This window comes from Thalassophryne amazonica, chromosome 3, assembly GCF_902500255.1.
Source record: "Thalassophryne amazonica chromosome 3, fThaAma1.1, whole genome shotgun sequence".
In the NCBI taxonomy this organism is placed as follows: domain Eukaryota; kingdom Metazoa; phylum Chordata; class Actinopteri; order Batrachoidiformes; family Batrachoididae; genus Thalassophryne; species Thalassophryne amazonica.
Window position 1 is genome coordinate 17,425,098 of NC_047105.1, and position 14,706 is coordinate 17,439,803.

The following is a 14,706-nucleotide window of genomic DNA, read 5'->3' on the forward strand; positions in this document are numbered from 1 at the left end:
ATCACAGCAAACTTGGCCCAAGTCACTCCATATTAATCCTGCCGACCCCCAGAGCAAGCACTAGGCAACTGTGGTGAGGAAAAACTCCCTCTTAGGAAGAAACCTCAAGCAGCCCAGGCTCTAGGGGGTGACCCTCTGCTTGGGCCGTGCATATATACCTGTATACGTACATACATACACACACATTATATACATATATACACTTATACACACACATATACACACTCACATATATACCTATATACATACCCACTAACACATAAATAAATATACACTACATATATATACACATACATACATTTATACCGACACATACATATACATACCCCTACATATATATACACGCACACATATACATACATACACATACATACTACATATATGCATATACATATATACACACACATATACACGTACATATATTGACTGATTGATCATTTATTTTGAGTTTTACAAAATAAGCATTTCTTTGACATCTACATTTACCCACATTGGGTTGAAAAGAACAGGAGATACAAACATACACGCATACATACCCGCGCACTTAACCCGAAAAGGGGTGGGATGAAGACGAACTTATTTAATCCCACCCCCAAATACCCATACGTTATTACGACTACCGAGTGTGACCAATATTCCTTTTTTATTACTATGTAATTGATATCATATATTAGTGATGAGTATCTATAATAATAATAATAATAATAATGATGATGATGATAAAAACAATTCCCACCATAATAGACAGTAATAATGACAATAATTATTGTCAATCAAATTTTTTTTTTATTTTATTTCTATTATTATTATTACTACCATTTTTTTAAAATTGCTATTGATATTGCTGGTGTCATTCCTTAAGCCATTTTCATATGTCAATAAATTCCCCACATTTACTCAGAAAATGACTATTTAAAAGGACTATTCTTGTGTGTGTCGATGGTAATTCTGTCTCTCTCTCTCTCTCTCTCTCTCTCTCTCTCTCTCTCTCTCTCTCTCTCTATATATATATATATATATATATACACACACATCATACATGCGAACATACATTCACAAAATACACACATACATCACCTATACACACATGTATACACACATACATCACCTATACACACATGTATACACATAATACATATACATATATTCAATTATGCTACATTCATTTTATTCTATTAATTTAATTACCTTAACTTTTTTATTTATCATTATTATTATTTTCTTTTTTTTCCCCCTTCCCCTCCTTCCCCATTTGTCATGTGTGTGGTGCATTAAAAGATGCAAAGTATTTTGTAAACCTGCTGCCAGAGAGGGGTCGCCCCCTGACACAGGTCAACCCTTTGCTGAATGTCCTAGGCTCTGCATTAAAAGACAAGGTTTTGGAGTCTGCTGGCAGAAGGGGGAGACCTTTGAGCAACAGACCCCCATTTGCCGACCCTGATCTGGTGATAATGATGTAAGTGATGTAAGAGGGGGAAACAAGGAGGAAAGAAAAGGAAAAGTCTTTTTATGTATCAATAAACTTACATATGTACATATTTATATAAATGTAAACATAAATATACATATATGTATATATACATACATACACACCCACATATACATACATATTATACATACACATATATACATACACACATACACATATATATATACGTACATACATACATACACACACATACATACATACACACACACGCATACACATATATATATACGCATACATACATACATATACATGTTTCCCCCTCTCTCTAAGTTATTACCATCATCACCATACTTCTATTTGACTAGCATTTCAACTACAGGATCATGATGTATAAAAATAATACTTTTGACCATGGTTACGACACCGGCAATAACAGGTATTATGCAAATATGTTAACATCTATTATATTAACAAACATATAGTAAGATTTTATTATCATTTTTTTTTATAATATAGTTTACAATTATGGCTATGATATATATAATTAAATTGATGTACAGGATAACTCCAGGTATTTTATGAAAGTTTGTGTGTCCTAGCGAGACCCCTTCTATTGCTGACAAGGCAAAAAAGCAAAGGTAAATTAACTAGAAATAAATTAAAAAGACGTGACGATCACGCACCTCTCTCCTCATTCATGTATTTCAACAGAACCATTTCTTTGTATCTTTTTTTGAATTGATGGATGTTAGGACATCGCTTGAGCTGAGGTGCCAAACTATTCCACAGCTTAATGCCACACACGGACACACAGAAACTTTTCCTGGTAGTTCTCACTGCCTTGACTTTAAAGTTACCACATCCCCTCAAGTTATAGCTTCCTTCTCTCTGGGTGAAGAGACTCAGAATATTACTGGGTAATGAGTTTTTACTGGCTTTATGTAATAATTGTGTAGTGTGAAAATTAACCAGATCTGGCATTTTCAACAATTTGGATTGCAAAAATAGACTATTTGTGTGATCAAGATATCCTACCTTATAGATGATTCTTATTGCCCGCTTTTGGATTATACAGAGGTGATGTAGCAAACTTTTGTAATTGTTACCCCAGATTTCTATACAATATGTTAAGTAAGGAGAGATTAAAGAACAATACAATAAATATAATGCATTATGATCCAGAAAATATTTTGCTTTGTACATGATAGAGACATTCTTGGAAACTTTTTTATGTATGTGGCTGATATGAGACTTCCAGCTTAATTTACTATCGATGGTTATCCCTAAAAATTTGACTTCTGACACTTTATCTATTTTGACACCGTCTATATTTATTGGTAAATTAGAATTGACATGATTTCCAAAAAAACATGACTTTAGTCTTTTTTCTATTTAGGGATAATTTATTAATATTCAACCAACTTTTCAGCTTAATTCACTATTTACCACATTAATAAGTTTGCTATAGTTATCACTGGAATAGAATATATTGGTATCATCTGCAAATAATAATAATTTTAATAATTGTGACACATTAAATATGTCATTTATATAAAGATTAGAAAAATGTGGACCCAGTATGGATCCCTGTGGGACCCCACAAGGGATGCCCAAACACCCAGATTTAAATGCACCCATCTGCACAAACTGATGTCTCTCCGTTAAATAGCTTTGAATCCAGTTCCAAGCCACTCCCCTGATACCATATCTTTCCAATTTATTGAGTAGAATTGAGTGATTAAGTGTGTCAAACGCTTTCTTTAAATCAATGAATATTCCAACTATATAGTTTTTACTATCTAAGGTGTTTGTAATCTCTTCTATTGCTTCAATTATTGCAAGTGAAGTTGACCTACCAGACCTAAACCCATATTGACATTCGTTAATTATGTTATATTTTTCTATAAAGGATCCTAACCTGTTGTTAAAAAGCTTTTCTAAAATTTTGGAAAATTGTGGAAGTAGAGAGACCGGTCTGTAGTTTGTGAAGATATGTTTATTTCCATTTTTGTATAGTGGAATAACTTTTGCCATCTTCATTTTGATCGGGAATGTCCCAGTTTGAAATGACAAGTTACATATATGAGTCAGGGGTTTTGATATGCTTTTGATTATTGTTTTTACTAGCTTCAGATCTATGTCATAACAGTCAGTTGATTTTTTATTTTTACATTTATTAACAATATCTATTATTTCGGCTTCACTAACACTGGAGAGAACCATTGTGTTTGGATTGATTTTTATGAGTGATTCCTGCTCCTTGTTACAACCATCGGGAATTTTTGCTGCCAAGTCAGGTCCAATATTAACAAAGAAGTTACTAAAACCATTAACTATGTTATACATATTATAGATGTCCTTGTTCTTATCAATAAAATAATTTGGATAAGAATTACCTCTTACCTTATTTTTGATTATAGTGTTAAGAATTTCCCAGATTCTCTTGGTGTCATTTTTATTATTATTTAATAGATTGGTATAATATAATTTCTTGCTGGCTCTGATTATATTAGTTAGTTTGTTTTTATATAATTTATATCTATGTTCAGATTATTTTGTCCTTAGTCTAACAAATTGTCTGTATAATGTATTCTTCTTTTTACAAGCATTTTGTAGACCTTTTGTTAACCATGGACTTTTGGCGACAGTACTGTTTTTGTTGACTTGGCGTATTGGACAGTTTATCTCATATAATGAATTGAAAATGTCTAGAAATTTATTGAAGGCACAATCCACATCATTCTCCCTATACACAGTGCGCCAGTCCTGTTTTGTTAAGTCATTATTGAGGTGATCTATTGTTTTTTGGGTTCTTACTCGTTTAAATGCAGAGTATTGGGGTTTTACCTGAAAATTACAATTGGAGTCATACACAGTGAACACAGGAAGATGGTCAGTTATGTCACAAATCAATAAACCACTTATATTTTTAGTTTCTATGTTGTTTGTGAAGATGTTATCTATTAGAGTTGCACTATTCAATGTAATTCTGCTTGGCCTGGTGATAACTGGGTATAAGCTCATGCTGTACATTGTGTACATGTGTACATTGCTCGTAGTTGCGCGACTTCCTCCACTAGCTTGAGTATCTTGTCCTGCTTATTCTTTATGTCAGCTACTTCCAGTGACACTAACTCAAGCGCCTTTTTAACCTCCTCCGACTCCTCCACCACCGGGCTTTTCTTTGGTCCCATTTTGTAGTGATTTCGTCTTCGGCTGTTTACCCTGCTCGGTACCTCACCTGGTAGCAGAGTGGCTAACCGCTAGCCCCGGTCCCAAACTGCGCTGAAAGTTACTGTTTTACATATGTCCGAGGTCCAATATCCTTTTTTTTACGTTGTATTTTTATCCATAGCCATTGTCCGTTTAGTCCGATTCCGAAGAAAAAAAATTATATAAATAAGTTTTCAAAGTTTCTTTTGCCTCTTCTCACGCTGCTCACACTCGGATAACGCAGGAACTCCTATCTACGACTTGTAATGCGTACATGCAAGCAACATGTGTTATTTTTGGAGTTTGTGAACAGATCTCTAGTTTTGAATGGTTGTCTAACAGGACTGTGTTTCTACCAACAGACACTGACTACATCAGTGATGAAGAAAAAGAGAAGGTTCAACTGATGCTGGCATTCCTCACAGAAGAATCCCAACAGGCTGCTGCCAGCACAGCTGTGAGTAGCACTGCCTGTCTCGAAACCCATGACTACGTTTTCTTTTTTGAGATGTTGGTAGCTTTATGTAAAGCTGAGTCTTGTTATTACTCAAGCCGGAGTCGTGCTTCTCTGGTGTATTAAACTCATTCAGCAGTGTTGTGTTGTTAGTCTTAAAATGTAGTTATTTCTTACTTTTTGGTCTGTAGCTGTAATTGCGTGGTGTGTTTTATTGCTTCTCTTGACAAATATGTAAATTCTAATAGTTTTTGGGTTGTATTTTGGATGAATCAGCAACCCAGTAAAGCAAGTACAAGACAGCGTGTTTTTAGAATTGTTTAGGTAGGCAGTCCTAAGTGTTTAATTGCCTCAGAGAATCTGATGTAGTACACAAGGGCATGCCAAAACTCTGTATGTACATACGTGCATTACTCTTTGCAGTTAACACATCGAATTCAAAGTTACTGAAGTTGGACATTTGGACATACAGGCCGTGTTACCCTTGAGAATGAACGTGTCGTGTACAGTGGTCAGGAAAAGCCCATTTTCCTCCTCCTGCTATCCTTCTCTGCAGTTGGAACCTGATCCTTTAGTCTCCCCTTTAGACTTCACCACAAACCGGAACAGGCGACAGAAGGATTTATTATTGATGAATGCGAGGACAAAAAAGTAAAGCGGGTGAACTAGGATGAAAAAGACCAAATGACCAAAACATCACTTTTGACAAACTAATAAATCAGTATATGATTAAAATGTCAGAATAGATAGCTGTTGCATAAGCTGAGTATGTTCGGGCAAAAACGTGATGACATGATGAAACTATGAAGAATGGAAAAGTAAAGTGAATATAGGCCCTATGGAGGTTAAGTGCTGTTAGTATGGAGCCAGAGGTATAGGCTAATTCACAAAAGCCCGCTAATGGTTTACTTGGAAAGAGCTTATGGTCTCTGTTCTTATTTGACATTAAGGAGGAAATTGCATTCTCTCTAATGCGGTGTTTTGCCACACGATTAGAAAGTATTTCAATCCAAGCACACTAAGTTGTGCTAGCTTTCTTTAAGTGACGATACAGCAGTACATTTATTCAATTGTAGAGGTTTGTGTTGTTATGATAATCGTATTTGTAGTTTTATTATTGTTATTATTATTATTATTATTGCTGCTGTTGTTAGTTTGCCTTTTATTTTGATTTAGCATTTAAAGCTTGGTTATATCAAATTTCATTAAGTCAAAAAGACTTTTGTTTTTTAAGACCCAAGTATTGGTCCTTTGCAGTTTTGTCATGAAAAGCAGTGATTTGTTGATCATAGATTTTCACTTTGCATACAAGCATAACACAAATCCTGGAAATGATTACATGAGATTATGGACACACAGTTTGTCTGAAACTGTTTTTATTGTACTATTTTGGCACATTGGTACAACAAGGAAAAGCTCGCTGGAAGCAAAACAGCTATAGAGTATTTCTATGAGCATGATGGATCAGTGGTTAGCACTTTTATCACACAGCAAGAAGATTGTAGCAAAATTACATGCTTCGCAACAGGGGACCATAAAGATGTAGCAAAATTAGTCAATTCTAGATCGGCTCACACGGGAGCACCAAAATAAAATGTAATTAGGTATTGTTAAACTCCCAAATTGGATTAGATTGGCCTAGACCTCATTTAATAGGTCACCAAAATAATTAACAATTTTAGGGTTTAATAATTATTATTTAATATTTAATTTACTCGGGGCACAACCTATTTGAAGCATAGGTACATTCACAACGTGACAGAACAATGCGCTGTTACATGCAACAGCACGGAACATTATTCTTGACCGTGCGTAATGGTTCCTGATAATTCTCTAGCAATGTGTGCCATTAATCGTAACACGTGGTAACAGGTTGCAGCAGTTCCCGAGGACACCTGACGCCTCTGCCTGAAATTATCAAATTTGTGATCAGTGGCCAAGAATGTATACTTCATGGCGTTTGTGACTTGCCATCATTATGTGTAAACGCAGCATTACATATGGGCATCTGCTCAGTTACCAAAAAAAAAAGTGTTTTGAACCTGGTGCAGTTACTTCAGATTCAGATTCAATTTATTATTATACCCTTTGGTAAAATTAGTTTACAGTGAGTGAGTCATCTCGTTTGGTAAACACACAGCAAAACACAGAACAAGACAAAGCAACAACAGTGCTAAAAAGCTAAAAGAACCACAAGGACGGCCCTAAAGTAGAATAAAAGCAAGATGAGTTAAAACATCAGTAGATAAAAGTCTAAAAACATATGATACCGAGCCTAATGGATAAAAAGCTAAATAAATAAATAATAAAAAAATAAAAATAAATAAAAAATAAAAATGTGCTGTTCATAAAAAACAAGATAAAAGAGACTATACAAAAAATAAATACAAAAGTTATATTTAAGTTTCTGTTACTTGTTTACAGCACTGATGGCTGCTGGTACAAAACTGTTTTTGTAGCGTTTAGTTTTACAAGCTGGTACCCTGAACCTCCGACCTGAGGGGAGCAGCTGAAACTCACTATGAAGAGGGTGAGTTGTCTCTCAAAATTGAACCAGCTATCCTCTGTATCTGTTTGATATACAGGGATTCTGGCTGAAGCTGAGCCTCTCCAATCAGCTTGCGCGACCATTTCACAATTTGGTTTAGACAATTTTTGTTTTTGAGGGACACGCTTCCAAACCATGAAACAAGACAGAAGGATAAAACTGATTCTATAAAAGCACGATAAAACAAGGTCAGCATGGTTCTGTCAGTGTTAAAAGTGGACAGTTTTCTCAGACTATAGAGGCGCTGGCGTCCCTTTTTGTACACAGCGTCACAGTTTGCCTCAAAGTTCAGTTTGTCATCAATGACAGTTCCAAGATATTTATATGTGCTGACACACTCCACTGTCTGACCTTTTAAAACTGTTGCCTCTTGACTGGGAGCACTATTTTTACGAAAGTCAATAATCATGTCTTTTGTTTTAGAAATGTTCATCTCAAGAAAAGACTTGCTGCACCAGTCAAGAAAATCAGTAACAACTGGGCCGTGACTCTTATCATTGTCTTTCAGCAGGCTGACAATAACCATGTCATCTGCATACTTTAAAATCGTTCTATCCTCTCTGCTGCTACGGCACATGTTTGTATAGAGGATGAACAAAAGTGAAGAGAGCACACATCCTTGTGGGGAACCAGTGGAGGATATAACCTGATCCGAAACAGTTCTGTTCACCCTCACTCTCTGTGTCCTGCCAGTTAAAAAATTCAAAATCTTCAAAAACTTGTGCGACTTAACGTGGTGTTTGTGTTATAAATGCACCGATTAAATTCTTTTTGCTTCTTGTTGCATGAAGTGCATCTATGAAGCTATATTTCAATAATAAATGCAATGTATGCTGTGGTGGTGCTTATTGTGGCAGCACAGTGGCTCAGTGTTTAGCACTGTTGCCTCACAGCAAGAAGGTCATGGGTTCAATTCCCACCTGGGTCCTTTCTGTGTGGAGTTTGTGTGTTCTCCCTGTGTTTGCGTGGGTTCCCTCCGGGTGCTCCAGGTTCCTCCCACATCTAAAGACATGAAGTTTAGGTGGATTAGAAACTTTATAATTGTCTAATTGTAAAAGAGATCTGGATCTCAGTGGGACTAGCGGAAATGTGGCAAAAAAAAATGTAGTAGTGTAGAAGCAAAGAAAAATGTCCTTGTTATGTTTTAGACAAGGGACTAATTCTTCAGGTGGTGTTTTGATAAATCATTCAAATGTTAGACATCTTAGAAAGTTTGGCAGGGTACCGGTGTCTGATTGCTTTTCTTGTGTACACATGACACCTGATATCTTCATTTCCACTGTCATAAACAGTATACACAGTACACGTACTGACACCAAAATGCACGTGTGTTTGATCACCAAAACAATAGCTCAGATTGCCAAGGCAACTGGGTCCGCAACATTAGGCTTTAAAGCTCCAATAAACTGCCACCTAATAAAGGCAGTGATGTGACAGGTGGAGTGGAGAGAGAAGAGAGGCTGTAAACACAATACGTAATTAAAAGAAAAGGTGAGCAGGGAGATTTATTTGTGCAGGTGCTGCAGTTTGTGTGTTTATGGAAAAGACAACAACTGTGTTTGCACAGCAGAGGCAGAAAAGTGTCCGGTGACAAACAGGGCATTGATATTTTTGTTACATCTGCTCGACGTTATTGCTAACAGCTAATGTTTTGGGCTGCATAATCCATCTTCTCTAGTAGTTATTTAAGGAAAAACAAACAAAAAAAACTGCTTTCCGAATATACTCTGGTTTAATGTACTAGATATTTTTTACATATAAAACTTCCCTAAAAGTAGCAAAGAGACTATCGCAATCAGGTCCACAGGAATTCAAGAACTGTTTGTTGGGAAGGTGTCGTAGCACGGACCCACAACAGGGGGCGCAAATGAACGGACAATAAGTAAGCCAAAAGGTAACAATTTAATGTTGTGATATTACACAACGAAACGTGTCTTAATGTTCACAGTCAATAAACACCAGGTGACGTGTGGGCAGGCTCGAAGATAGAAGACGCCCGACGAGAGAGAAGCCGCGTCCCACACGGCCTCCACCACCAACGGCCTGAAGAACACCGGAGCCGCCAAGTCCCGAGTCCCCAGGTGGCCTCTGTCTTCGGCTGTCGACCCTGGTACTGCTGGCAGAAAACAGAAAGATGATGTGTGAGTGTGAGTCCGCACACTCAGTAATTAACAGTCCAGACACCGTTAGGAGGGAGCACCTCCACCTCCAAATCACACACACTCGTGCAGCTCCTGATCAACCACTTATCTGGGACGGGGTGCGAGGTGAAGCCGTCACTGTCACACCAAACGCCAATCCTCCAGACAAGGAAAGCACCAGGAAAACGGCTGCAACAGAAGTTCAGATTACTATTCAACGTATAAGTCAGCAGAGAAAATTACCTTAGTACTGGTAGTCGATTTCTCGGCGGGGAGGTGGAGTTGCAGTCCGGCTTATATGGTGGTGTAGATGAGTGACAGCTGGAGTAATGAGTGACAGCTGTCACCTCCTCTGGGTCTGGCGCCCTCTCGTGCTTGGAGCCCGCACTCCAAGCAGGGCGCCCTCTGGTGGTAGTGGGCCAGCAGTACCTCCTCTTCAGCGGCCCACACAACAGGACCCCCCCCTCAACGGGCGCCTCCTGGCGCCCGACCAGGCTTGTCCGGGTGTCGTCTGTAGAAATCGGCCAGGAGGGCCGGGTCCAGGATGAAGCTCCTCTTCACCCAGGAGCGTTCCTCAGGTCCATACCCCTCCCAGTCCACCAGATATTGGAACCCCCGGCCCTTACGACGGACGTCCAGGAGCCTGCGGACCGTCCAAGCAGGCTCCCCGTCGATGAGCCGGGCAGGAGGCGGCGTAGGGCCAGGTGCACAGAGGGGCGAGGTGTGGTGTGGCTTGATACGGGACACGTGGAAAACAGGGTGGACCCGCAGTGAAGCTGGGAGTCGGAGCTTCACTGCGGCCGGGTTGATGATCTTGAGGATGGGGAACGGGCCGATGTATCTGTCCTTTAATTTGGGTGAGTCCACACAGAGGGGGATGTCCTTTGTTGACAGCCACACCTCCTGCCCGGGCTGGTATGTGGGGGCCGGGGAACGTTGGCGGTCCGCATGGGTTTTGGCCCTTGTCCGGGCCTTTAATAGGGCAGAGCGGGCGGTCCGCCACACCCGGCGGCACCTCCTGAGGTGGGCCTGGACCGAGGGCACACCGACCTCTCCCTCCACCAGCGGGAACAATGGGGGCTGGAACCCCAAACATGCCTCAAAAGGGGAGAGGCCGGTAGCAGACGAGATTTGGCTGTTATGGGCATACTCGATCCAGGCCAGATGGTGACTCCAGGCCGCCGGGTGCGCGGAGGTGACGCAGCGAAGGGCCTGTTCCAACTCCTGGTTAGCCCGCTCTGCCTGGCCGTTGGTCTGGGGGTGGTACCCGGACGAGAGACTCACGGTGGCCCCCAGCTCCTTACAGAAACTCTTCCACACCTGTGAAGAGAACTGGGGACCACGATCTGAAACGATGTCCGATGGTATCCCATGCAGCCGCATGACGTGGTGGACCAGGAGGTCTGCCGTCTCCTGGGCCGTCGGGAGCTTCGGGAGGGCCATGAAGTGGGCCGCCTTGGAGAACCGGTCCACTATCGTGAGAATAATGGTGTTGCCCTGGGACGGTGGGAGGCCCGTGATGAAGTCCAGGCCGATGTGAGACCAGGGGCGATGAGGCACTGGCAGGGGTTGGAGGAGTCCCGTCGTCCTCCGATGGTCTGCCTTGCCCCTGGCGCAGATGGTACAGGCCTGGACGTAGTCCCGGACGTCGGTTTCCAGGGACGCCCACCAGAAGCGCTGCTGGACTACTGCCACGGTCCTACGCACTCCGGGATGACAGGAGAGCTTGGACCCGTGACAGAAGTCCAATACGGCAGCTCTTGCCTCTGGTGGGACATACAGTCTGTTCTTGGGGCCAGTCCCCGGGTCCGGGCTCCTTGTCAGGGCCTCCCGGACGGTCTTCTCCACGTCCCAGGTGAGGGTGGCCACGACAGTGGACTCGGGGATGATGGTCTCGGTGGGGTTCGACAGCCCCGCTTTGGCTTCTTCTTCGTGCACCCGGGACAATGCATCTGGTTTTTGGTTCTTGGTCCCGGGGCGATACGTGATCTGGAAGTCAAAGCGCCCGAAGAACAGAGACCAGCGGGCTTGCCTGGGGTTCAGCCGCTTGGCGGTCCGGATGTACTCCAGGTTCCGATGGTCTGTGAAAACCGTGAAGGGCAACGATGCCCCCTCCAGCAGGTGTCTCCACTCTTCAAGAGCCTCCTTCACCGCAAGAAGTTCCCGATTGCCGACGTCATAGTTCCGTTCAGCTGGGGTCAACCTGCGGGAATAAAAGGCACAAGGATGGAGGACTTTATCAGCCTCCACGCTCTGGGACAGCACGGCTCCTATCCCTGAGTCAGAGGCGTCCACTTCTACTATATACTGGCGATCAGGATCAGGCTGCACCAGAACTGGTGCAGTCGAGAACCGGCGTTTCAACTCCTGGAACGCGGCTTCGCACCGATCCGACCAGGAGAAGGGGACCTTGGTGGAGGTCAGGGCAGTCAGGGGGCTAACTACCTGACTGTAACCTTTAATGAACCTCCTGTAGAAATTTGCAAAGCCTAGGAACTGCTGTAGTTTCCTGCGGCTTATCGGTTGGGGCCAATCTCTCACCGCCGCAACCTTAGCCGGATCAGGGGCGACGGAGTTGGAGGAGATGATGAACCCCAGGAAGGACAAAGAAGTGCGGTGGAACTCGCACTTCTCGCCCTTCACAAACAGCCGGTTCTCCAACAACCGCTGTAGGACCTGACGTACATGCTGGACATGGGTCTCAGGGTCCGGGGAAAAGATGAGTATATCGTCCAGATACACGAAGACGAACCGATGCAGGAAGTCCCGCAAGACGTCATTTACCAAAGCTTGGAACGTCGTGGGGGCGTTAGTGAGGCCGAACGGCATGACCAGGTACTCAAAATGACCTAACGGGGTGTTGAATGCCGTCTTCCATTCGTCTCCTTCCGGACCCGAACCAGGTGGTACGCGTTTCTAAGATCCAATTTTGTGAAAATTTGGGCTCCATGCAGGGGCGTGAACACTGAATCCAACAGAGGTAACGGGTATCGGTTGCGAACCGTGATCTCGTTCAGCCCTCTGTAATCAATGCATGGACGGAGTCCGCCGTCTTTCTTGCCCACAAAAAAGAAACCAGCACCCATCGGGGAGGTGGAGTTCCGGATCAGCCCGGCAGCTAAGGAGTCCCGGATGTAGGTCTCCATTGATTCGCGTTCCGGACGTGAGAGGTTGTACAACCTACTGGACGGGTACTCAGCGCCCGGGACCAAATCGATGGCACAATCACACGGTCGGTGCGGGGGAAGAGTGAGTGCCAGATCTTTGCTGAAAACGTCAGCAAGATCGTGGTACTCCTTTGGCACCGCCGATAGATTGGGGGGAACTTTGACCTCCTCATTAGCCGTAGTGCCGGGAGGAACCGAGGATCCTAAGCACTCCCGGTGGCAGGTTTCGCTCCACTGCGTCACAACCCCAGACGGCCAATCAATCCGGGGATTGTGCTTCACCATCCATGGAAAGCCCAAAATCACTCGGGAGGTAGAAGGTGTTACATGGAACACTATCTCCTCCCTGTGATTCCCAGACACAACCAAAGTCACTGGTTGTGTCTGATGTGTGATTAATGGAAGCAGGGTGCCATCTAGTGCTCGCACCTGCAATGGTGCTGGCAGAGCCACCAGAGGGAGCCCTACTTCCTTTACCCATCTGCTGTCCAGCAGATTCCCTTCAGACCCTGTGTCTATCAGTGCTGGGGCATGAAGGGTTAAATCCCCACAAAGGATTGTTACTGGGATTCGTGCAGATTTGCGGGGTTTTCCCGCGTGCGTGTTATGACCCACCCTTAGCCCAGTTTCTAAGGACGGGCGTTGTAGTTTGACCGTTTTAGGGCAGTCCTTCTGCATGTGCTCGCAAGAGCCGCAGACAAAACACTCCCCGCGGGCCAGCCTCCTTTGTCTGATTTTTGATCTTAATTTGGCCCTGCTCGTGTCCCTAGCCTCCTCAGCAGGGGGAGCCGTAGCCACACGGAGCTCTCTGGCAGTGAAGCGTGGGGACGACGCCACCTTGTCGGAACCGGAAGGGGGAGGGACGGCTCGTGCCCGGTCACGCCCCCCGGCCTGCTCCCGACGATGCTCATTTAAACGGTTGTCTAAACGTATAACCAAATCGATCAGCCCGTCAAATTCCCGCGGTTCCTCCTTGGCCAGTAGGTGCTCCTTAAGGACCGGGGACAGTCCATTTACAAAGGCGGCGCAGAGCGCAACGTTATTCCAGCCGGACCTCGCTGCCACGATGCGGAAGTCGACTGCATACTCGGCTGCGCTACGGCGCCCCTGTCTCATCGACAGCAGCACGTTCGAAGCGGTCTCGCCTCTGTTGGGATGATCAAACACTTGTTTGAATTCCCGTACGAACCCAGAATAAGACGTTAGGAGCCGTGAATTCTGCTCCCAAAGCGCCGTAGCCCATGCGCGTGCCTTTCCTCGAAGCAAATTAACCCGGCTAGCGTCTGATGCGTACATGACGGGGCGCTGTGAAAAGACGAGCGAACACTGCATGAGGAAGTCCGCGCATGTCTCGACACAGCCCCCGTACGGTTCCGGAGGGCTTATGTATGCTTCAGGGGACGGTGGGGGGGTTCGTTGAACGACCAGTGGAACGTCTAATACGGGCCCAGGACCAGCCAGAGGAGTGGCTGCAGCAGCGCCCTGATCGCGCGCTTCCACCCTGGCGGTGAGAGCCTCCACCCTCCGATTAAGGAGGACACTCTGCTCGGTCACAAATACTAACCGGACCTTGAAGGCGGTTAAGATCTGCTGCAGCTCACTCAACCCGCCTCCCGCTGACGCCTGCGCTCCTGGCTCTTCCATTGGCCGTTCAAGCTGGAGTTGACGCCCCTCGGAGTCCATGACGATGGCCGAGAAATCCTGTTGGGAAGGTGTCGTAGCACGGACCCACAACAGGGGGCGCAAATGAACGG

At 43.8% G+C, this 14,706-nt stretch overlaps 1 protein-coding gene across 3 annotated transcripts in view; it reads left to right on the forward strand.

Annotated features, from left to right (window-relative positions):
* The window catches only part of LOC117506386 (E3 ubiquitin-protein ligase RNF123), a 382,695-nt gene that overhangs the window by 324,573 nt on the left and 43,416 nt on the right, over positions 1–14,706 (forward strand). For all 3 annotated transcript variants that reach the window (XM_034165893.1, XM_034165894.1, XM_034165895.1), the window contains one exon: positions 5,005–5,099. In XM_034165893.1, coding sequence (XP_034021784.1) covers positions 5,005–5,099 — 95 coding nt within the window. The remainder of the gene's footprint in view (positions 1–5,004; positions 5,100–14,706) is intronic.